At 41.7% G+C, this 16,554-nt stretch overlaps 1 protein-coding gene across 1 annotated transcript in view; it reads left to right on the forward strand.

The window, feature by feature from the left end:
* SH3RF3 (SH3 domain containing ring finger 3) overlaps nt 1–16,554 on the forward strand; it is a 250,917-nt gene that overhangs the window by 190,915 nt on the left and 43,448 nt on the right. Inside the window, exons 5-6 of the mRNA XM_074145535.1 lie at nt 10,798–10,898; nt 15,905–16,075. Of these exons, the coding sequence (XP_074001636.1) occupies nt 10,798–10,898; nt 15,905–16,075 (272 nt within the window). The remainder of the gene's footprint in view (nt 1–10,797; nt 10,899–15,904; nt 16,076–16,554) is intronic.

Raw genomic sequence — 16,554 nt, forward strand, 5'->3', positions numbered from 1 at the left:
GGCCCTGTGTTCCTTGTAACAATTTATGGTTATCAAAATCTGGCCCGCAGGAAGGTTGGTTGGGTCCTTTGCAGCAGATGGGAAGACATGTAATCTATGTCACGGTCAGAAGCCCAGCTAGGACTGGGGTATAATGATGCCCCTCCAGTGTACCCATGGTAGGAACAGATTTGGAGAGTGATTCTTCTGCTTCAGGGCGTAGAGCAGGTTTGCAGACAAGGCAGCTGAGCACATGCCTCCATCACTGCTGGCCAAAACTGTCTCAGTCACAATCCAAGGAGGGGAAAAAGAGTTTGGTGGTTCGGATCAACCTTAGTGAAAAGAGATTTCCTTCTATCAAAAAGCATTATTGCAGCCCCAAGGACCCAGTCCCCCCAAGCATGGCATTTGCATATAGGAATACATATCTCTGCTTTTGGGGGCCTTACTATTTGCTTTCTGGTTTGAGGGATTTAAACATTTTCTTTTGCAAACTTTGCTAGGAACGTGGATCTGTTGGGAAAAAAAAAGTGGAGCTGATGTTCTCACTATATTCTCTTTACTATAGGAGCAGCCTTCAGAAAAGTGCCTCGCTGTTGTAAGAGTGGCAATAAAATCATAAGAGCTGCCAACATGAACCTGCTTTCAGCCTTTTTAGTTACGTCTACAAAGAGTCCAGAATTTGCCTCTTACAAAATGTACATGAAAATTGTGCAGCTATATTAATATATCTATTAATCCCATAATAATAGGGGTTACACTTTAGTTTAAAATGTCAGAAATTCAGTTCCTTCTTTGCCATCTGACATGGCTCTGAAACAATTATTGATGCTGCAGACTTAGACAGAAAATCAGTTCACCTTTTTTCTTTTTATTCATGTGGCTGAACGCCAGCCAAAGTAGCATGAACAAAGGGCTTCTGAGCTCTTACATCAGGGCACTTGGGGCAGTGAGAATCTTGGTTTTGGATTGTTTTTTTCTAAAATGTGTTCAGCGTTTTTAAGGTAAATGTTCTGTTCGTCTTGTTCAGGGTTTGACATCTTGACAACCTGACTACTGCTGCTTCGGAAGTGCTCAGGGGCGTTGCTGAGAGCATGGGCAGGTTGGTAGGATGGCTGCATGTGTAGCTGCCAAACTTACGGGTGAGCTCTGCTGCAGGAAGATGTCTCACCTTTTCTTTCCTTGCTTGAAGAGAAACCTCTCTGCCCTGCAAGTCATCATCATAGCCCTTGAGTGGTTTTCTCTGAAACTCTCTCAGGCCCCTCCTAGTTTGCAGCAGCAAATTCAGCCAAAGCATATTTCTTATAGAGGAAACAACAAATTTACAGTTTCAGTGCTGACTATCTAGCAAATTTATGCCTTTCTTTTCAACATTAGAATCTCAGTTTGGTTTATTGTGTCTTTATACCATATCTTTGCATTTTCCAGGCACTTTATCATTGTTTATTTAACAGATCTCCTCATAAAAAGAAATAAAGGAGTTTTGTTCAGTTTAGTAGTTATGGACTTCTCTGGTACATATCAGGATTGGTATTTAGCTTGCGGGGAGGTTCTATATTTTTAAAAAGTTCAACACAGTTTTCCTATAGACTGTCCTTTGAACAAGCAGAATTCAATTACAGGAGTTCTTGAATGTCATCCAGAGCCCTACCTCAGGCAACTGGCTGGTGCCCTGTGAAACAGTCTTCTTAAAACAAGCATCCATTTTCCTTGTAGACCTGAGGTGCCTACAGCTGGGGCACCTTCTTTCTCTCTGCTGACATGAGAAGAAACAGAGACATCAAGGGCTTCTTACTGTAGGAACTTAAAATTTAGGTGCAAATTTTAGATGTTTCAGTAAATGTGGAATATATTCCACCCCTTAGAAGTGATTTCATGCATGGTACTATATTTCTGTGGCTTTTGTCAATTTCTGTGGATTGAAACCAGACTTTCATGCCGAGCTGACATGTTTTTTGTTTTTATGAGTTGTTAGACTATTATAAGCCTCCTCCTTCTCCAGGAGGGCACAAATTTATGCATATTGAGCACTGACATGCAGACCAGAGTATGAAATCACATATTTTGAAAGTACTTCTGCATATCATTAATTTAATAATTGAGGACTATAGGCCTTGCATAACATGCTCATTATTCTTTAAGCAGAACCAACTAGATCTGTTTCCCAAAAGCCAAGATGCATTTTGAAATGAGGGATGGTCTAAAAAATACCTTCATTGACTGCAAACCTAGAGATGCTCAAAGGTAGAAGAATCAACTTCAAGATACCTCAAGTGAATAAAATAGTGACTGGAAGACCACAATAGTCAGGATACAAAGCATTTATTTTCAAAAAGGCAATGCTGGGATCTTCATTTCGCTTGCAGCCAAATTTACTTCTTGTATGCTTTTTGTTGCATGCTGAGTATCACTCATTAAACATAAGACCTCCATCTAAAAGGTGTCTGTCCATCATGTAGAATATCCTATCGTGCTGGCAAAATGGATTTTTATTGAAGATGTAAGTAGTGCTGCCCGCCTGTGATGGAATAGAAGCTGAATTAGGGAATGGGTACAGAGGAGCAGTTCGTAACTGAGACTCCCTGGGGAGCGAGGAAGGTCCTCCTGGACAGTAATCGTGCCTAGACCTCAGATGGCTTGTCTTGCTTCCATTTTCAACCTTTATGAATTATTCTTCCCTGATATTTGGAAAGGTCATAGGTCAGTACTGCTCCAAATCCCCTGGTTTTTGACAGAAAATGCATCTCATGAATAATGAAGTGTGGCTTTGTGCCCACCAGGATAACAGCTGAGCGAGGAAGAAAGGATCCTCTCCACAGAAGGAACTTCTATGTGTGTTTTGAACAACTCATCACCATGCACAAGAAGTCCATTTGTATCTGCAAGTGTTAGTACAGGCTCCTAACCAGAGGCCACATGTTCAGGAAAAGCTGAGAACAATGTCTTGCAAGCTTCCAGTCCCAAACAGTGACAGTATTTGAAATGAAAAATGTTCCTTGAAGTGTCTCGCTATATAAATCATTTGGAAGTGTGACTCCTTATCAGTTATTTAGAAATGCTGAATTTTAGCTGAGAAAATGTAATAGCAGAAGTCTGGTTGAGCCTTGGCTGATAACCTAAATGTGCTGACCATGAGAAGCATACAGATTATACATCAAATCCAGAGAACTAAATATGAAGCTTGAATTTTCAAGTGCAAAACAGGCTCTGGGAAAAGAAGAGAAATTCAGGTATTTTTCAGCTTTGGCCTGGAGTCCAGATTCTATCCAACGTGCTCTTCTGCTGGCTGTGAATGAGAGCTGACTAGACATCCATTAATGAGAGTGAGACAGCTGAAACCAAGGGCAGCTATCTCAGGAGCCTGCACCTGTCAGAATGGCAAGAGAGAAGTAGTATTAGTCCAACCTGTGTTTCTGTCATTTAGAACAAAGTATGTCATGAAAACAGCATAAGAGACTGCTGATATCTAACCTAAACTACTCCTTGGTCTTCATAGATTCCCAATTCTATTCTGAATTGTTTGCGACTGATTCCAAACATTACCTATTTATTGCAGCTCTATTTTAAATAACTTTATAAAGAACTCTTGTTGGGGGTTTTGTAGGTGGGAAGGAGTTAATTTAGTTTTTTTAAGCTGAGCATTTTGGGCAGGTATGTAAGCTGCATTTTTTTTTTTTGTTTTGACTACCAACAGGTCTTTGAAGATACTCTGTACATATTGGGACATATTACATTATCTGTCAAAACTGTTGCAAATGAGACACATGAGCTGACTCAGTCTATTGACTGATTACATAAACTACCGAGAATCCAGGTCAAAGCAAAATCGCCTTTCAGAAAATATCAGTTTAGAGACAGTGTCTTTATCCTATAATTTGCCTCATCACAAATACATTTTGAAAGATTTTTCAAGAATGACAAAATCTATTTTTTTACAGGATCTAGGAAGAAAAGGCTGTGCTTTAGAAGGGTTATTCAACTGTGCATGAAATCCTGTTCCCTGTAAAACAAAAACAAAATATTTTTTTCCAGGTGCTCCTCAGGGTAGTAACCCAAAAAAAATTTGCCACTGAAATCATTTTTGCACAAGGCTAATCCTGAGGCTTTGCACTACCTGCCAGTCAACTACTGATTTGGAAGCCTCAAGAGCCAGTAAGGCACTCTCTTGATATTTACACTATGCCACAAAATCCTGTCCACCCAGCACACACTATGTGTACATGCACGACATTTGAGCAGAAATTACTACAGTGTGTATTCTCCTTTTTTGGTTTGTTTGGTTTTTTTGTTTATTTGTTTACCACTACCGTCTCCCTGGAGGGAGACTTCCTACAGGAGGCATTGCACAGGATCCCAATGAATTTGTTGTGCAGTTATCAAAAGGGTAATTATCAACGTGGGATTAAATTAACATCTTTCAGAGGTCAAGCTTTCACTTTAAGCTTTCCTGTCTCTTTGCATTTGATTTTTCATGTTCTTTGATCCCAGAATTGCAAAAAACTATTTAATATAAAACCATTTAAAACCTCATGGTGGAGAGCTAGACACTGGTGCTCAGTGCTGAAAGGGTTAGTCTGAGAGAGAAACAAGGCTGAATAAAATATAATTCTCGTGGTACTCATCCACATGATGCTTAATTAGTCCTCATTTGAGGGAACTAAGAAGCTGCAAACCAGAATAATCAGTGCTTTTATGGATGGTAATGTCAGATGAACATTTGGAAGACGATGACAAAAAATATTTGGGTTTTTTTTTCACCACCTTGGAGACATTCTTAGATTGCAGGATAGTGGAAATGGAAGGTCAGAAAATACATTTTTGTGATTTCTCCAGCTCTCTGTGTAGCTTCATGAGCTATTCACAGAAGACATGGTCTAGAGTTTTTGACCTACCGCGAGCCAAAAACTAATCAGGGCCAACATGGTGCTAGAACAGGCTGGCATAATATTCTGCCTCACCTTCATCCACAGCCGCAGATACTTACAGGTTGTAAGAACCCCTCAGTAAATGCTAAATCATATAAATTTAGCTCCAGTTTTTGCAGGAAGGAACTGGGTATTTATGCAGCTATTTATGCAGCTGCAGCTGTTATCGTGCACATTTGTTTTTTACACACATACCATTATGGAAGAAAAAGTCTTACTCTAGAACTGCTAAGTCCGTTTCAGCTCCTACTTTGGTAATTAGCATTTGATGAGGCTACTTGATCTTGCGTGTAACACTTTCCATCAATACTTGGTGGCACTACCATGCATTAAGTGCTAATACATTATTTCTAGGAACATTAAGGCCTGGAGTGATTGCCACAGTCATTGTTTTATGGAGTCAGCGAATTAGAGAAACGAGTCACAGGAATCTTAAAGACCATTAGCCTGTTTTTTGTGATATTTCCAGAGAACGGTATGTCAACCTATGTGAGGTGAATGTTTGAGTGTTTTTCTCTTATTTTAAAGTAATATTAAAGAGAAATTTAAAGTAAGCTGTAAATATGCATTCAAGACATTAAAAGAAATTTTCCTGTGAATTAATGAATGTGATAAGTGCCCTGTGGTGAGACAGCACTGGATTTGCTTTGAAGTCAAAATAGAGATTTCTGGTTGGTGATTTTCTAGATGATAAGAACATTCGTCCGATAGCAGCAGCAATTATTTTTCTGTGAAGGCTGCTGCAACCTGCAATATCATTGTACTCTGTTCCTAGTTTTATCACTGTCTTCATGACTTCTATTCCCCTCCAAAACTGTGTCTCATGCTTTTGCAAGGCACTTCACTAATCCCTACAGGCACCGTGTCTTTTCAAATTAAACCACAAACGTGGCCTTAAAGTACTGGTGAAAATCTAAAGTAAATCTACAAGGGAGAGAAAAAGATAGTGTATGCTGGAAGTCCAGACTACTAATTCTTATGCTTTCATAGAGGTGTGGATGGGAAGAGAGAAAGGGATGAATTTGAGATGAAGTTTCAGCCCAGATGAGGGGTTATTACCTTTAATTTCCCGGTCTCTGTGGACTTGTCAGTAATGTTTTGCTGGGCTGGTTGCTTTTAAATATATGTCAGAGCTGACACAAGAGGCAACAACATTTCAGCAGTGTATTATTTACCCAGGAGTATATGCTATAAACTGTAATAGAAATATATCATTATGTATACATTAAAGTGCAATTTGTTTTGACGTTCCTGTAGTTCTCCTGCAAATAATACTTATCACTGGAAGAGGAATGAGATCCATCAGAGCTTAGGTATGTTGCAGTGACTTCTGAGGAAGTCGGAATGTTTGTTCTCACCAGGAACACTGACTCTCAGGCTGGACAGTCATCTGCACAGTTCACTTTTGTCAGCTAGCTTTGGCTCTCTTTGTTTTGCATGACACCAATTACTTAAGCATCTAAAAATGGTGCTGGAAATGCTGTGTGGGGACCGAGAGCAGAGACCCTGGTCTCCACTGCTGTTTTTCTCCAGAGAACCACACTGCCACTAGGACTAGATCAAGTTTAGCCAAGCCCCAAGATGCCTTTGTGCAGAGCCTTTCTTCATTCTTGGCCCTTGCATAAAGTCTCCTTGTAATAGCCAACACAAAGACTGGGAGGAAGAAGCAGACAATTTTTAAGGAGTTGTGAGGCTCATGAGTTACGAGGTTCTGTAAGAGATTAGCTTAAGTGTTGGGGGCAGTGAGGGGAGTTGTGTTTCAGTGGTCATATGGAGACTTGTATTTACAGGCAAAAAGCAAACAGTCCTTTTATATTACTATCCAGCCCGTGGGTACATAATCACCTACTACACCAGAGTGGGTGGTAAAAACAAGCGGCACAGCATGAGCTGCAGGACAGGTGACGTTGCTGTGTTACTAATGGGCACAAAGAAGCAGGAATTAGCACAGAGGTATCCAGAGGGGGTCTTCAGCATGCCTTTGTGCAGCCACTTTTCCCTGCTGGCTGGCAGCTGGGGCAGTGTTGTCCCTTGGAAAAGAAGAGCTGTTGCTGTTGAGCTGAAAACATCAGCAGCGGTAAGTGGTGCTTGGAGGATACCAGATTGGAGCGGGAGCATGAAGAAGTCATATTTGGCTGTTTAGTGGCCTAAGTAAATGGGATGAGAGTTGGCAATGTCTAGTTCAGAAAACTGCATGCCACCGTTAGACTAAACGGCCTCCTAATGGGGAGGTGTGCTACAGTGTGATTACCCGGCAGGTGACGTCTGGAAACTCAGTGGCCAAATGTTTAAAGGCATTAGAGGCTCATAAGGAAGGATACAGAGGGGCACCAAACAGCATTTTTGGAAGTGACTCTTATTACTTAGATTGCAATAAAATCCATGGGAATCAGACAGTGAAGTACTTTTTAATGCCTCCCTGAGAAAACTCTGCAAGGTGCCTGTTTTTATTAATAGGTGCCCATGTGCCTCTTTAAAACCTGGCTGTCAGAGACGTCCCCTCACGGGTAAGGCTTAGCAATGGTGAGTAGCAAAGGTGGAAGAAGGATTAAGATGCAAATGTTGTGTTGTTTGGGCCCTCCCTGTGTAATGCCTGTGTGTGGCTGTATTTGCCACAGGAAGGTGGATCACGCAAGGACGTGCAATCAGAAAGGAAGGATGTGGCCCACGGACCTCCTGAAAGGTATGAAAGCAGAGAACAAAAAAATCAGAGCGTTGTCTTAGATTCCCAGTCCCCTGAGCAGGTGACGAGGAAAGAAGGACATGTTTAGTAGCTTGTTTCTTAGAACATGATAGCAAAAGTACAACCTGGCTCCAGGGCTAAATAAAGAAGGAAAACAAACTAAACCCTGCTACTAGCTGTGATGGAGAAAGACCTGCTGTGTGCTTTGGGAGGTTTATTAGTATTACCAGTAGCTGGGGAGACCCACATAAAATTCTAGGAATGGCAAATGGAAAGATAAACTTCCAACAAAGTAACCAAAAGTATGAATAAATGGATTATTCTCTCACAAAATTCAGTCTCTTCAAAATCTTAGTGCAAATATTGTCTTGCAAAATTATCTAGAAATATCATAGCTTATAATATGAGCTAATTAGTGATACACAAGAGAGAGAACAGGACCTTAAAAGAGGAGGCTTAGAAAGCCTTCACCAACTGCGTCAGGGACTGTAGTTTAAATACAACGCTGGTGAACATTCAGATGCATAGTAGCAATCAGGCAGCCACTGAGAGAATTCATCAAGGAGCACAGAGGCAGATGAAGCTGCAGAGGAGAATACTTGTGTGAAAGTAAATGCCAAGATGTGAACAGAGGAGCTGAATTTGATGCAGTGGAAGGCCAGCAGGTCCTGTGGAGTAAAACCTGATGATGAAAAGTGGGGTCATAGGCAGACTGGCAAGTACACCATTGTGTCAAAGCCTGCAGGGGAGAGCAGCTATAGAAAAACTGGAGCGCAATCAGGAAGCAGCACTGATTTAGAGTTTGGATGTATATGAAACTAGGCTCTGCAAAGTGGCAAAAATGAATCATTCGTAGAGTCCAGGCTGGCACCAGATGCAGCAATATTACAGTAACAGGCCATAGGCAAGAAACTGAATGTCAGGTGGATAGAGAACATACAGGACTGTGGAGATTTATTGGGGATTATTCAAGAGAAGAAAGCAACTTTGTCATCTAGCAACACTGAATGACAATTACATGATGTCTTAATCTCTAGGACTGTATGTTAGCACAAGCGTAATTGCACATAGAAGGTATTTGGGCTCATGCTTCTAGGAACACAGAAGACACAGAAGTCACCGCTGTCAGCGCGAACAGGCGAACGGATGATGCTACGCTGCTCTCCAGGCTTCAACTGGTCTCTCTGCAGAGACAAGCTGGCTTAGCCCAGGGTACCTGCAGTGGGCACTCCTGGCTGGGACAGCAGCACCTCTGCAAACTGCCTTAGCTGAGGTGTGTGGAGAGAGGATCCTAGTAGCTAAGGAAGAGGTAGCTTGTGTCTTTCTTACACTGCTGTGATCTTCTCTGCCTTTACAGTTGCACCCTGAGGCTGTTCAGTCAGCTCTGGTTTTTCATGAGGTAAAAACAAAGTGCTTTGTCCTACCAAGAAAGGGTGGGGACTGATCTGTTTTTTCTTGGAGGCAGTTTCTGTAGCTTAGGGCAGGCATACACTGGTGGCACAACATGAAGAAGTTTGAACCAGCCAATTTCTCACTTACCTCTTGGGTGAGGCAGTTATCAGGTCTCTCTGTCCAATATCTTCTGCAATCCCTGACCTCATTAACCAGCTCAAAAAAAAAAAACAAATGAGGGATCATTCTCCAACTATTCCTACATTTTTGGGTGGGTTGGGGTTTTCTTCTGTAAGTAAGTTGATATTATCTCACTGACATGACAGGCAGGATTAATAAAGCCTTAGTCACAGAACTGGAAAGAACCCTTACTTTTACAGAGAGGACTAAGAGCTGCCTGGAACCTTCCTTGTTTGAGCAAGCGGCCAGAAAATGAGGGGAAATAATGAGAAAAAGGAGATGTACTTGTCACTACAACTTCATGATTGAGCATAGATGTCAGTGAGAGAGGAGACAGCTTGCTCCTTTTTGCCAAAAGCTGTGGAATCAGAGCAGTGTCTTTGCTGCATGATTTCCCAATGATACTGTGTTAATACACAGCAAAGCAATATAGATTAGCAATGCAATACGCAGACACGACACTGTAATAAGTATGTGGGCTTCTTTGGAATGAGGTGACCTTGAAATCCATTAATTAAGTAGCAATATGTGTCTTGGTTTAATTCAGTGTCATTTGTAAGTGCAATAAAATGTCCCTATGTTTCTGGTCCCAAAATAAATCAATATTTACTGTTTGTTAAATAACATTTGGAAACAGAAAAGCTGCTCTGGATGTCTGTGAACTGCTCAGAATCTTTTTTGAATGTAACAAGCTCTGTCTAAACCTGCAATTTCTGCATAAACTTTGGATCCTACTTTGTGGAGCCATTCTGCATATGGATGTGCACGCAATATTTGGTTAGACTTACTAAAAAAAGAGTTCTGCTCAAGTAAGCCATTAAAAGTCCTATCAGCCCAGCTCTACCCTGTCTTTGCAGCACCGATCTGTTGCTACAGCCCTTGGCATTACTTCAGGAGAAGTTTCCAGTCAGGATTCATTTTTGACATAGATGAATGGGGACTTTGGTGAGACAACTCAAAAAAAAAGTGTTTGCCCTACGTACTTTTGCTGAGCATTAAGCTTTGAAAAATGAATGATTGCATTTAGAACTGCCTTTCAACATTAATAGATGGAAAAGATCTGCTAGTTCTCTATATGAGAATGGGGATTTATTTGTTGTGGTAAAAGGGGAGTGGGATCCTACTTTCTCCATTCAGAGGTACTCCTGGTTTGGGTTGTGTTGTCATACATAGCATACAGAGATAAGACTGCATTTTAGAAATTGAATAGTGTCTTCTTCTCCATAGATCCATAACCATTAACCTACAGAGTACAAATTTTAAAACAAGCATTTGAGGAGGAAAGGTTACCTTTACCAAAGAAGGTACTATTGAAGAGATGTACATGTTGAGCTGATTTTACAAAGCAGTCAAGTAGTTTTGTGTTCTAAAACTTTTAAGATCTGCATGCAAGGTACAACTAAATTTCTCTGACAGGTACATGGAAAAGCTGTTAATAACCTAATATCCCCTGTGTCAGAAATGTATTTTTAGACTGTGTAAGGCTTAAAGATGTCTTTTTTAATACAGTATCATGAAGTTAGAAAGTCTGGGAATTGATAAAAGATGTGATTTTTTTCCTCTGTGCCTTCACCCCATAGCATTTCAGGAAATGGTGGGCTTCATCTTAATTTTTATATGTTCTTTGTGTATTTTCAGGATTCCTCTTCGATTGGAACAGCCACAGTAGCTGGTCCCAGGACAAGTGCAATAATTGGAGATCAGGGAACACCACCGAAGGTCCAGCTCCCCCTCAATATGTAAGCAGCTCATCTCAGTCCCTGCGTACTCTTTGTTTCCAGTCGTGTGCATGTGTGTGCATGGTTTTGAAATCTGAAAGCCTGAATCTCAGCTCAGGAGCATTCTGAGAAGAAAGAGATTGCAATTTCATACATGACCCAGCCTCTGCTGAAATTGAAAAATGAGTAGAGAAAATCAAGACTTCCCCCTTTCTCTGTGAGCCCTTTTAGATTCCTGGTATATTTATTACAGCTGTATGAATCACTGTGAAGCAAATTGAATGCCTCTCAGCTAGAGTAAATCTCCTGGTGTAGTCCCATGCAATCAAACACCTGATACATTCATCATTAACCAGAAAAAATGACCCAATTTCAGCTTTTCAATGCCATAAACAAATGCAACAAATGAACTTCATATCATGGGCATATGGGTTTATTGAATAGTGTGTAGAATAACAGAAGGTTGACTAGATATACAGATCAAAAATAGTAGACTTCATCATAATAAATCTCTTCTATCCTGGTTGGTTTTCCTGGTACCTGTCTAGTTAAACTACTGAACCCTTTCCTCTCATCACATATACCTTGTGAAAGCAGTAGAGCTATATAGACACACACACACACATATGCCCACCAGTATTTTAAGGTTTTATGATATGACTAAAACAAGGTCTGAAATCACAAATAAAATCCTGAAATAACATAGCCAATCTACTTTAAGGAGTACAGGGGAGTTGGAACAGAACCAAAACAGATTTGTTCTTGGCTATTAAGAGGAGACCTTCATACCTGATCTCCATACCACACATCACTCACTGCCCCCCAGAGAGGTCTCATCATCACCCTGTGGTCACCCTGTTCAGCCTGTGTGGCACATAGTGGGGCACAAATTTATTTCAAACATTGCCCAGGGAATCAGTAACTGGCAGTATTTTCAGTATTTAGTTGCTGAATCAGGACATTTTCCAGCTCTCTGGCAATGCCCCTGCATCTGTGCTGCAGCAAGCCTCTCCTCCCATGCTTCTCCTGTCATCTCCCTTGTGCAGCAGCCTCATAATCTGGTCTGTCATTTTGCATTTGCAAGCCAAGTTCCAGTCAAAGGGGAAGCGTTATCTGAAAGCTGTAGCAGAACTGGGGAGGTACAACCCTCAACAGATCCCTGGGGCTTCTGCATTGTAATTATAGTCACAGGCAGCTCCCCGAGGCCAAGAACATGAGCTACCTTCTCGCTTAGGCCTCTTTTTTAGGGAACTTTTAATAAACATTTTGGCTTCTTCTAGGTCCTGCTCCCTAGCCCTTAGCATCACTGTTTCACATAGCCCAGAATAACTCGCTATCACATATTGCAAGATTTCAGATTGTTGTTTTAACACTTGCTTCTCAGTTGTAGAGTTTGCTGGTTTTACACTTAAAGTCTAGAGAGTGGTGAAACATGTCCAAGTCCAAAGGCTTTGGCTTAAGGCAAAATCAGCCTCAGCAAACAGGACCACTAGACCTGATTCCCTACCAGAGAAAAAGCCCAGAAACCCTTTCTGGGGAGAGAGCTGCATGCACTGAAATTGTTTTCTACCATGTATGAGAGCAGGAATCCAACCAGCTCTCCCACAGCCCCCTCTCTGCCAGCACATGGGGCGTACACCTGTCCCCTTAGGGCTGGCACGCCATCCACAGCCAGGCAGTGGACCCAGGCTGGGCCTGTCACTGGATTTGGAGAAGCCCATGACTCCTTGCAGACCTGGGCATGTTTAGTTTGGAGAAGAGGAGGCTGAGGGGAGATCTCATTGCCCTCTACAACTACCTGAAAAGAGGGTGTAGAGAGGTGGGTGTTGGCCTCTTCTCCCAAGTGAATAATGACAGGACCAGAGGAAATGGTCTGAAGTTGCGGCAGGGGAGGTTTAGATTAGATATTAGGAAGAATTACTTTACTGAGAGAGTGGTCAGGCACTGGAACAGCCTGCCCAGGGAGGTGGTGGAGTCGCCATCCCTGGAGGTATTTAAGAAACGTGTAGACATGTCACTTCAGGGCATGCTCTAGTGCCCAAGATTGTTGGTTTCTGTCTGTTTGTGGGTGGGTGTGGTGTGTGGTGTGGTTGGTTTTTTTGTGGGGTTTTTTGGGGTTTTTTTTTTTTTTTTTGTGGTTGGACTCGATGATCTCAAAGGTCCCTTCCAACCAAGAAGATTCTGTGATTCTGTAGTAGTGGAAACCCCCTGGGACAGGCATCCTCACTGCCCTACATAGGTGGTAGGATCGCCGGTCCATGAAGAAAGTGCTGATGCCCTCCATTGTCCCAAAGTCACGCTGTGTGGTTATCACACACAAGTTTTCATCAGTTTAGCCATATAGAGATTGGTCAGTTTTGGCATAGAGTCCAGGCTGGGCTGGTGTACAGCTTCTTTTAGGCTCTGCAAGGATTTTGATACTCTCTACAGAGCATGTTTAGGCTCATTGTGATACTGGATATTCAGGCTTACTGGAGGCTGAGTTGGGGGAATTTGCAGGGAGGAACAGAAAGAACCTAGTAGGAGAGCTGGAGATAGCTCCAAGGGAAAGCAGCTTATGATCCACTTAGCGTAATTTTCCTTGCACCTTCTCCCAGCATCTCGACCTGTAAATTACATTATTACATGTAGCCCCTTGGGGAAAGGTAAGTCTATCTAAAATGCTCTGTCCTTGACCTCCTGCTTTACTCATACCTTCTGAATATAAGCCCTGTGTAAGCAGCAACTTAAAAAGAGGTAGTCAAAGCCACACTTTCTGCTCCCTCGAGTGAGTGCAGTCTGGCACTTCCCGTTATGTCCTAGCAGAGTGCAGTGCTGAAGGATTGTCACTGAAGCATGCAACCTTATTTCATGTCAGGGTGATGCATTTTAATGTTCTTCAGTTCATATGTAGCCTCATGTTTTCCATCAGGTGAACAGCTACAGACCTGCTCAGGACCACCTGATTATATAGACTAAACAAAAGATGTGCAGGATGGTTCCTCCCATCTGTTGGCTAATGAACTACAGTTTCTGATTAGGTCTTTGTACCCCATGCACGTGGTAAACAGAACCAGGCACATCAGCCTAAGCATGCCCCAAGGAGCTGTTACCAAATATTTCATATTCTGCTCATTACTGCTGTTTATTTACTGCCTTCAGAATAAAAATACGGAAATCTACTGGTACCATAAAGGAGTAGAATCAGGAAAACTAACAGGATTTATTCCTCAATTATATTTCCTGGAGAGCAGAAGAAAAAAGCCATGTATCATTTTTATTGGCTGCAAGTCTACAATCACAATGGTTATATTTTCATTATTTCTCTGGTTCGCTGCTATAAGGTGGGCAGCAAGTCTCTTCTCACCCACCCCCGAGCCTAAGAGCATTCTGCTGCACTTTGTAGTGTAAATGCACTTTCTGTAAGTGTTTCCCCATTTGTCCTAATCTCTCTGCACTGCCTGTAAAGCACAAATAAAAAAACACTCAAGAAGGCACAACCTTGATCAAGAAATACCAGAAATCCCTTTCTGCATTTGTAGAAAGGCTACAGTACAAAAAAAAATATTGGTATTTACAAAGAAAGTGTTGTTCTGTGTGCGCACTCTTGCTATCCTATCCCAACTTTCCATTATTCCCCAAAGTGCAAGCAATCATTCTTAATTTTCAGCAAAGATCTCTCTAAACAGAAAGAATATCTTTAGGGACTTTAAGTTGTAGCCATTTCACAACATTAGGCACATCCCTGAAGCAGTAACAGAAGAACAAAAGAGAGATAAAAAGATTCTAAACAAAGAGAATAAATATAGGCTGTAATTAAATAAATAAAAAGTTCTACATATTGGGTCCTCTATTAAAGATTTATTAGAATACTTACCTGCAAAACATCCAAATCCAAATTACAGAATCACAGAATCTTCTTGGTTGGATGAAGATCATCGAGCCCAACCAAAAAAACCAAAAAAAACACCCACCAAAAACAAACAAACAAAAAAAAACCCAACAAAAACAAAAACCACACAAAACAAACACCCACAACCACACACCACACCCACCCACAAACAGACAGAAACCAACAATCTTGGGCACTAGAGCATGCCCTGAAGTGACATGTCTACACGTTTCTTAAATACCTCCAGGGATGGCGACTCCACCACCTCCCTGGGCAGGCTGTTCCAGTGCCTGACCACTCTCTCAGTAAAGTAATTCTTCCTAATATCTAATCTAAACCTCCCCTGCCGCAACTTCAGACCATTTCCTCTGGTCCTGTCATTATTCCCTTGGGAGAAGAGGCCAACACCCACCTCTCTACAACCTCCTTTCAGGTAGTTGTAGAGGGCAATGAGATCTCCCCTCAGCCTCCTCTTCTCCAAACTAAACACGCCCAAATTCTACCACTTCACTTGCTTAAGTAAAAATCCCCTTGCAGAATTTGTCCCTCTTTCACTTTTTTGGTTTACCCAAGTAATACAAGAACTACCATAGCAGATCATAACTGTTTGGTATGTTGTTTCTAAAACTGGCCAGCATAAATAGCATCGAGAAAGCTGCAAGAAAAGCTGCCTTAAATGCTTTTGAAGTAGCCTACCCATAAGAAAAGTTTCTTCTAAAAATCCACAGTAGAGGTGCCTCCCACCCTGAAGCTTACCATGTTAGGCTTAGCAAAGCCTTCCTACTCGAGTCCTGTTTACTCTGTCTGTCTCTGTAATTGCCTTGTACTTCTGAAACTGCTGCTAAGTCCTTAACTTCAGTGTTGCTTTATGGCAATGTTTTGCTTCGGTTGTGCCATGAGCGAGAAGAGTGTCCTATGAGTTTCTAAATTACCCCCTCCCTTTAATCTGATTAGTTATTCCCTTATCGTCTTAGCATCTAGTTGATCTTGTCTCTGCCATTCCTTCTTTGATGTGCTGTAATGACGTCCCTTTTTAACCACCATTTCTGAGCAGTGTTTTTACTCACTTTCTGCTTTGCGGGGCTTGAATTGAAGCGGGACAGGTGGTGGCTGCTGTCAGCTGTGTGCTTTCTTCTTGTGTTACCTCTTCCCACAGCTACCTAGCCCTGTATGCCTACAAGCCTCAGAAGAACGACGAGCTGGAGCTCCGCAAAGGTGAGATGTACCGGGTCATTGAGAAGTGCCAGGACGGCTGGTTCAAGGGGACGTCTCTGAGGAGTGGGATGTCCGGCGTCTTCCCAGGCAACTACGTGACACCTGTTTCAAGGTGAGGACCGCTGGCCAAGGTGGATATGCCTGAGCTGGGGCTGAGATGGGTTCTGCATCTAGCGGATGCTGAAAACAACTTAGTTCTGCTTTTAAATTACATTCCCCTTCCAGAAATTTTCTGGAGGCAATGCATACTTGGGTAATGAAGCTTGCTGGTTGTAGCATTGGAGTTATCCATGTTCTCAGAAAATTTCAGTAGTTGTGTTAGATGATGGCATTTACAGATCTGACTTTACACAGTCTGATAAGGCAAGGTTTTACCATTGTAAAAAATCTGTTGACTAATGATTTTTTTATTATTATAAAACTACTGGACTTGTAACATGGATAAACAAAATAAGGAATGCTTGTGTCTTGCTTTTCAGTAGCTCCTCGCGTAGATTTTGTTTTTTTAAATCAAAGGTCTTGGATCATTTGGATTGAGACTAATGTTTGAATTGTTAAAATTCAGAGTGGTGGAAGAGTTCAGTAAATTGT

Source organism: Numenius arquata, chromosome 1 (assembly GCF_964106895.1).
Source record: "Numenius arquata chromosome 1, bNumArq3.hap1.1, whole genome shotgun sequence".
Taxonomy (NCBI): Eukaryota; Metazoa; Chordata; class Aves; order Charadriiformes; family Scolopacidae; genus Numenius; species Numenius arquata.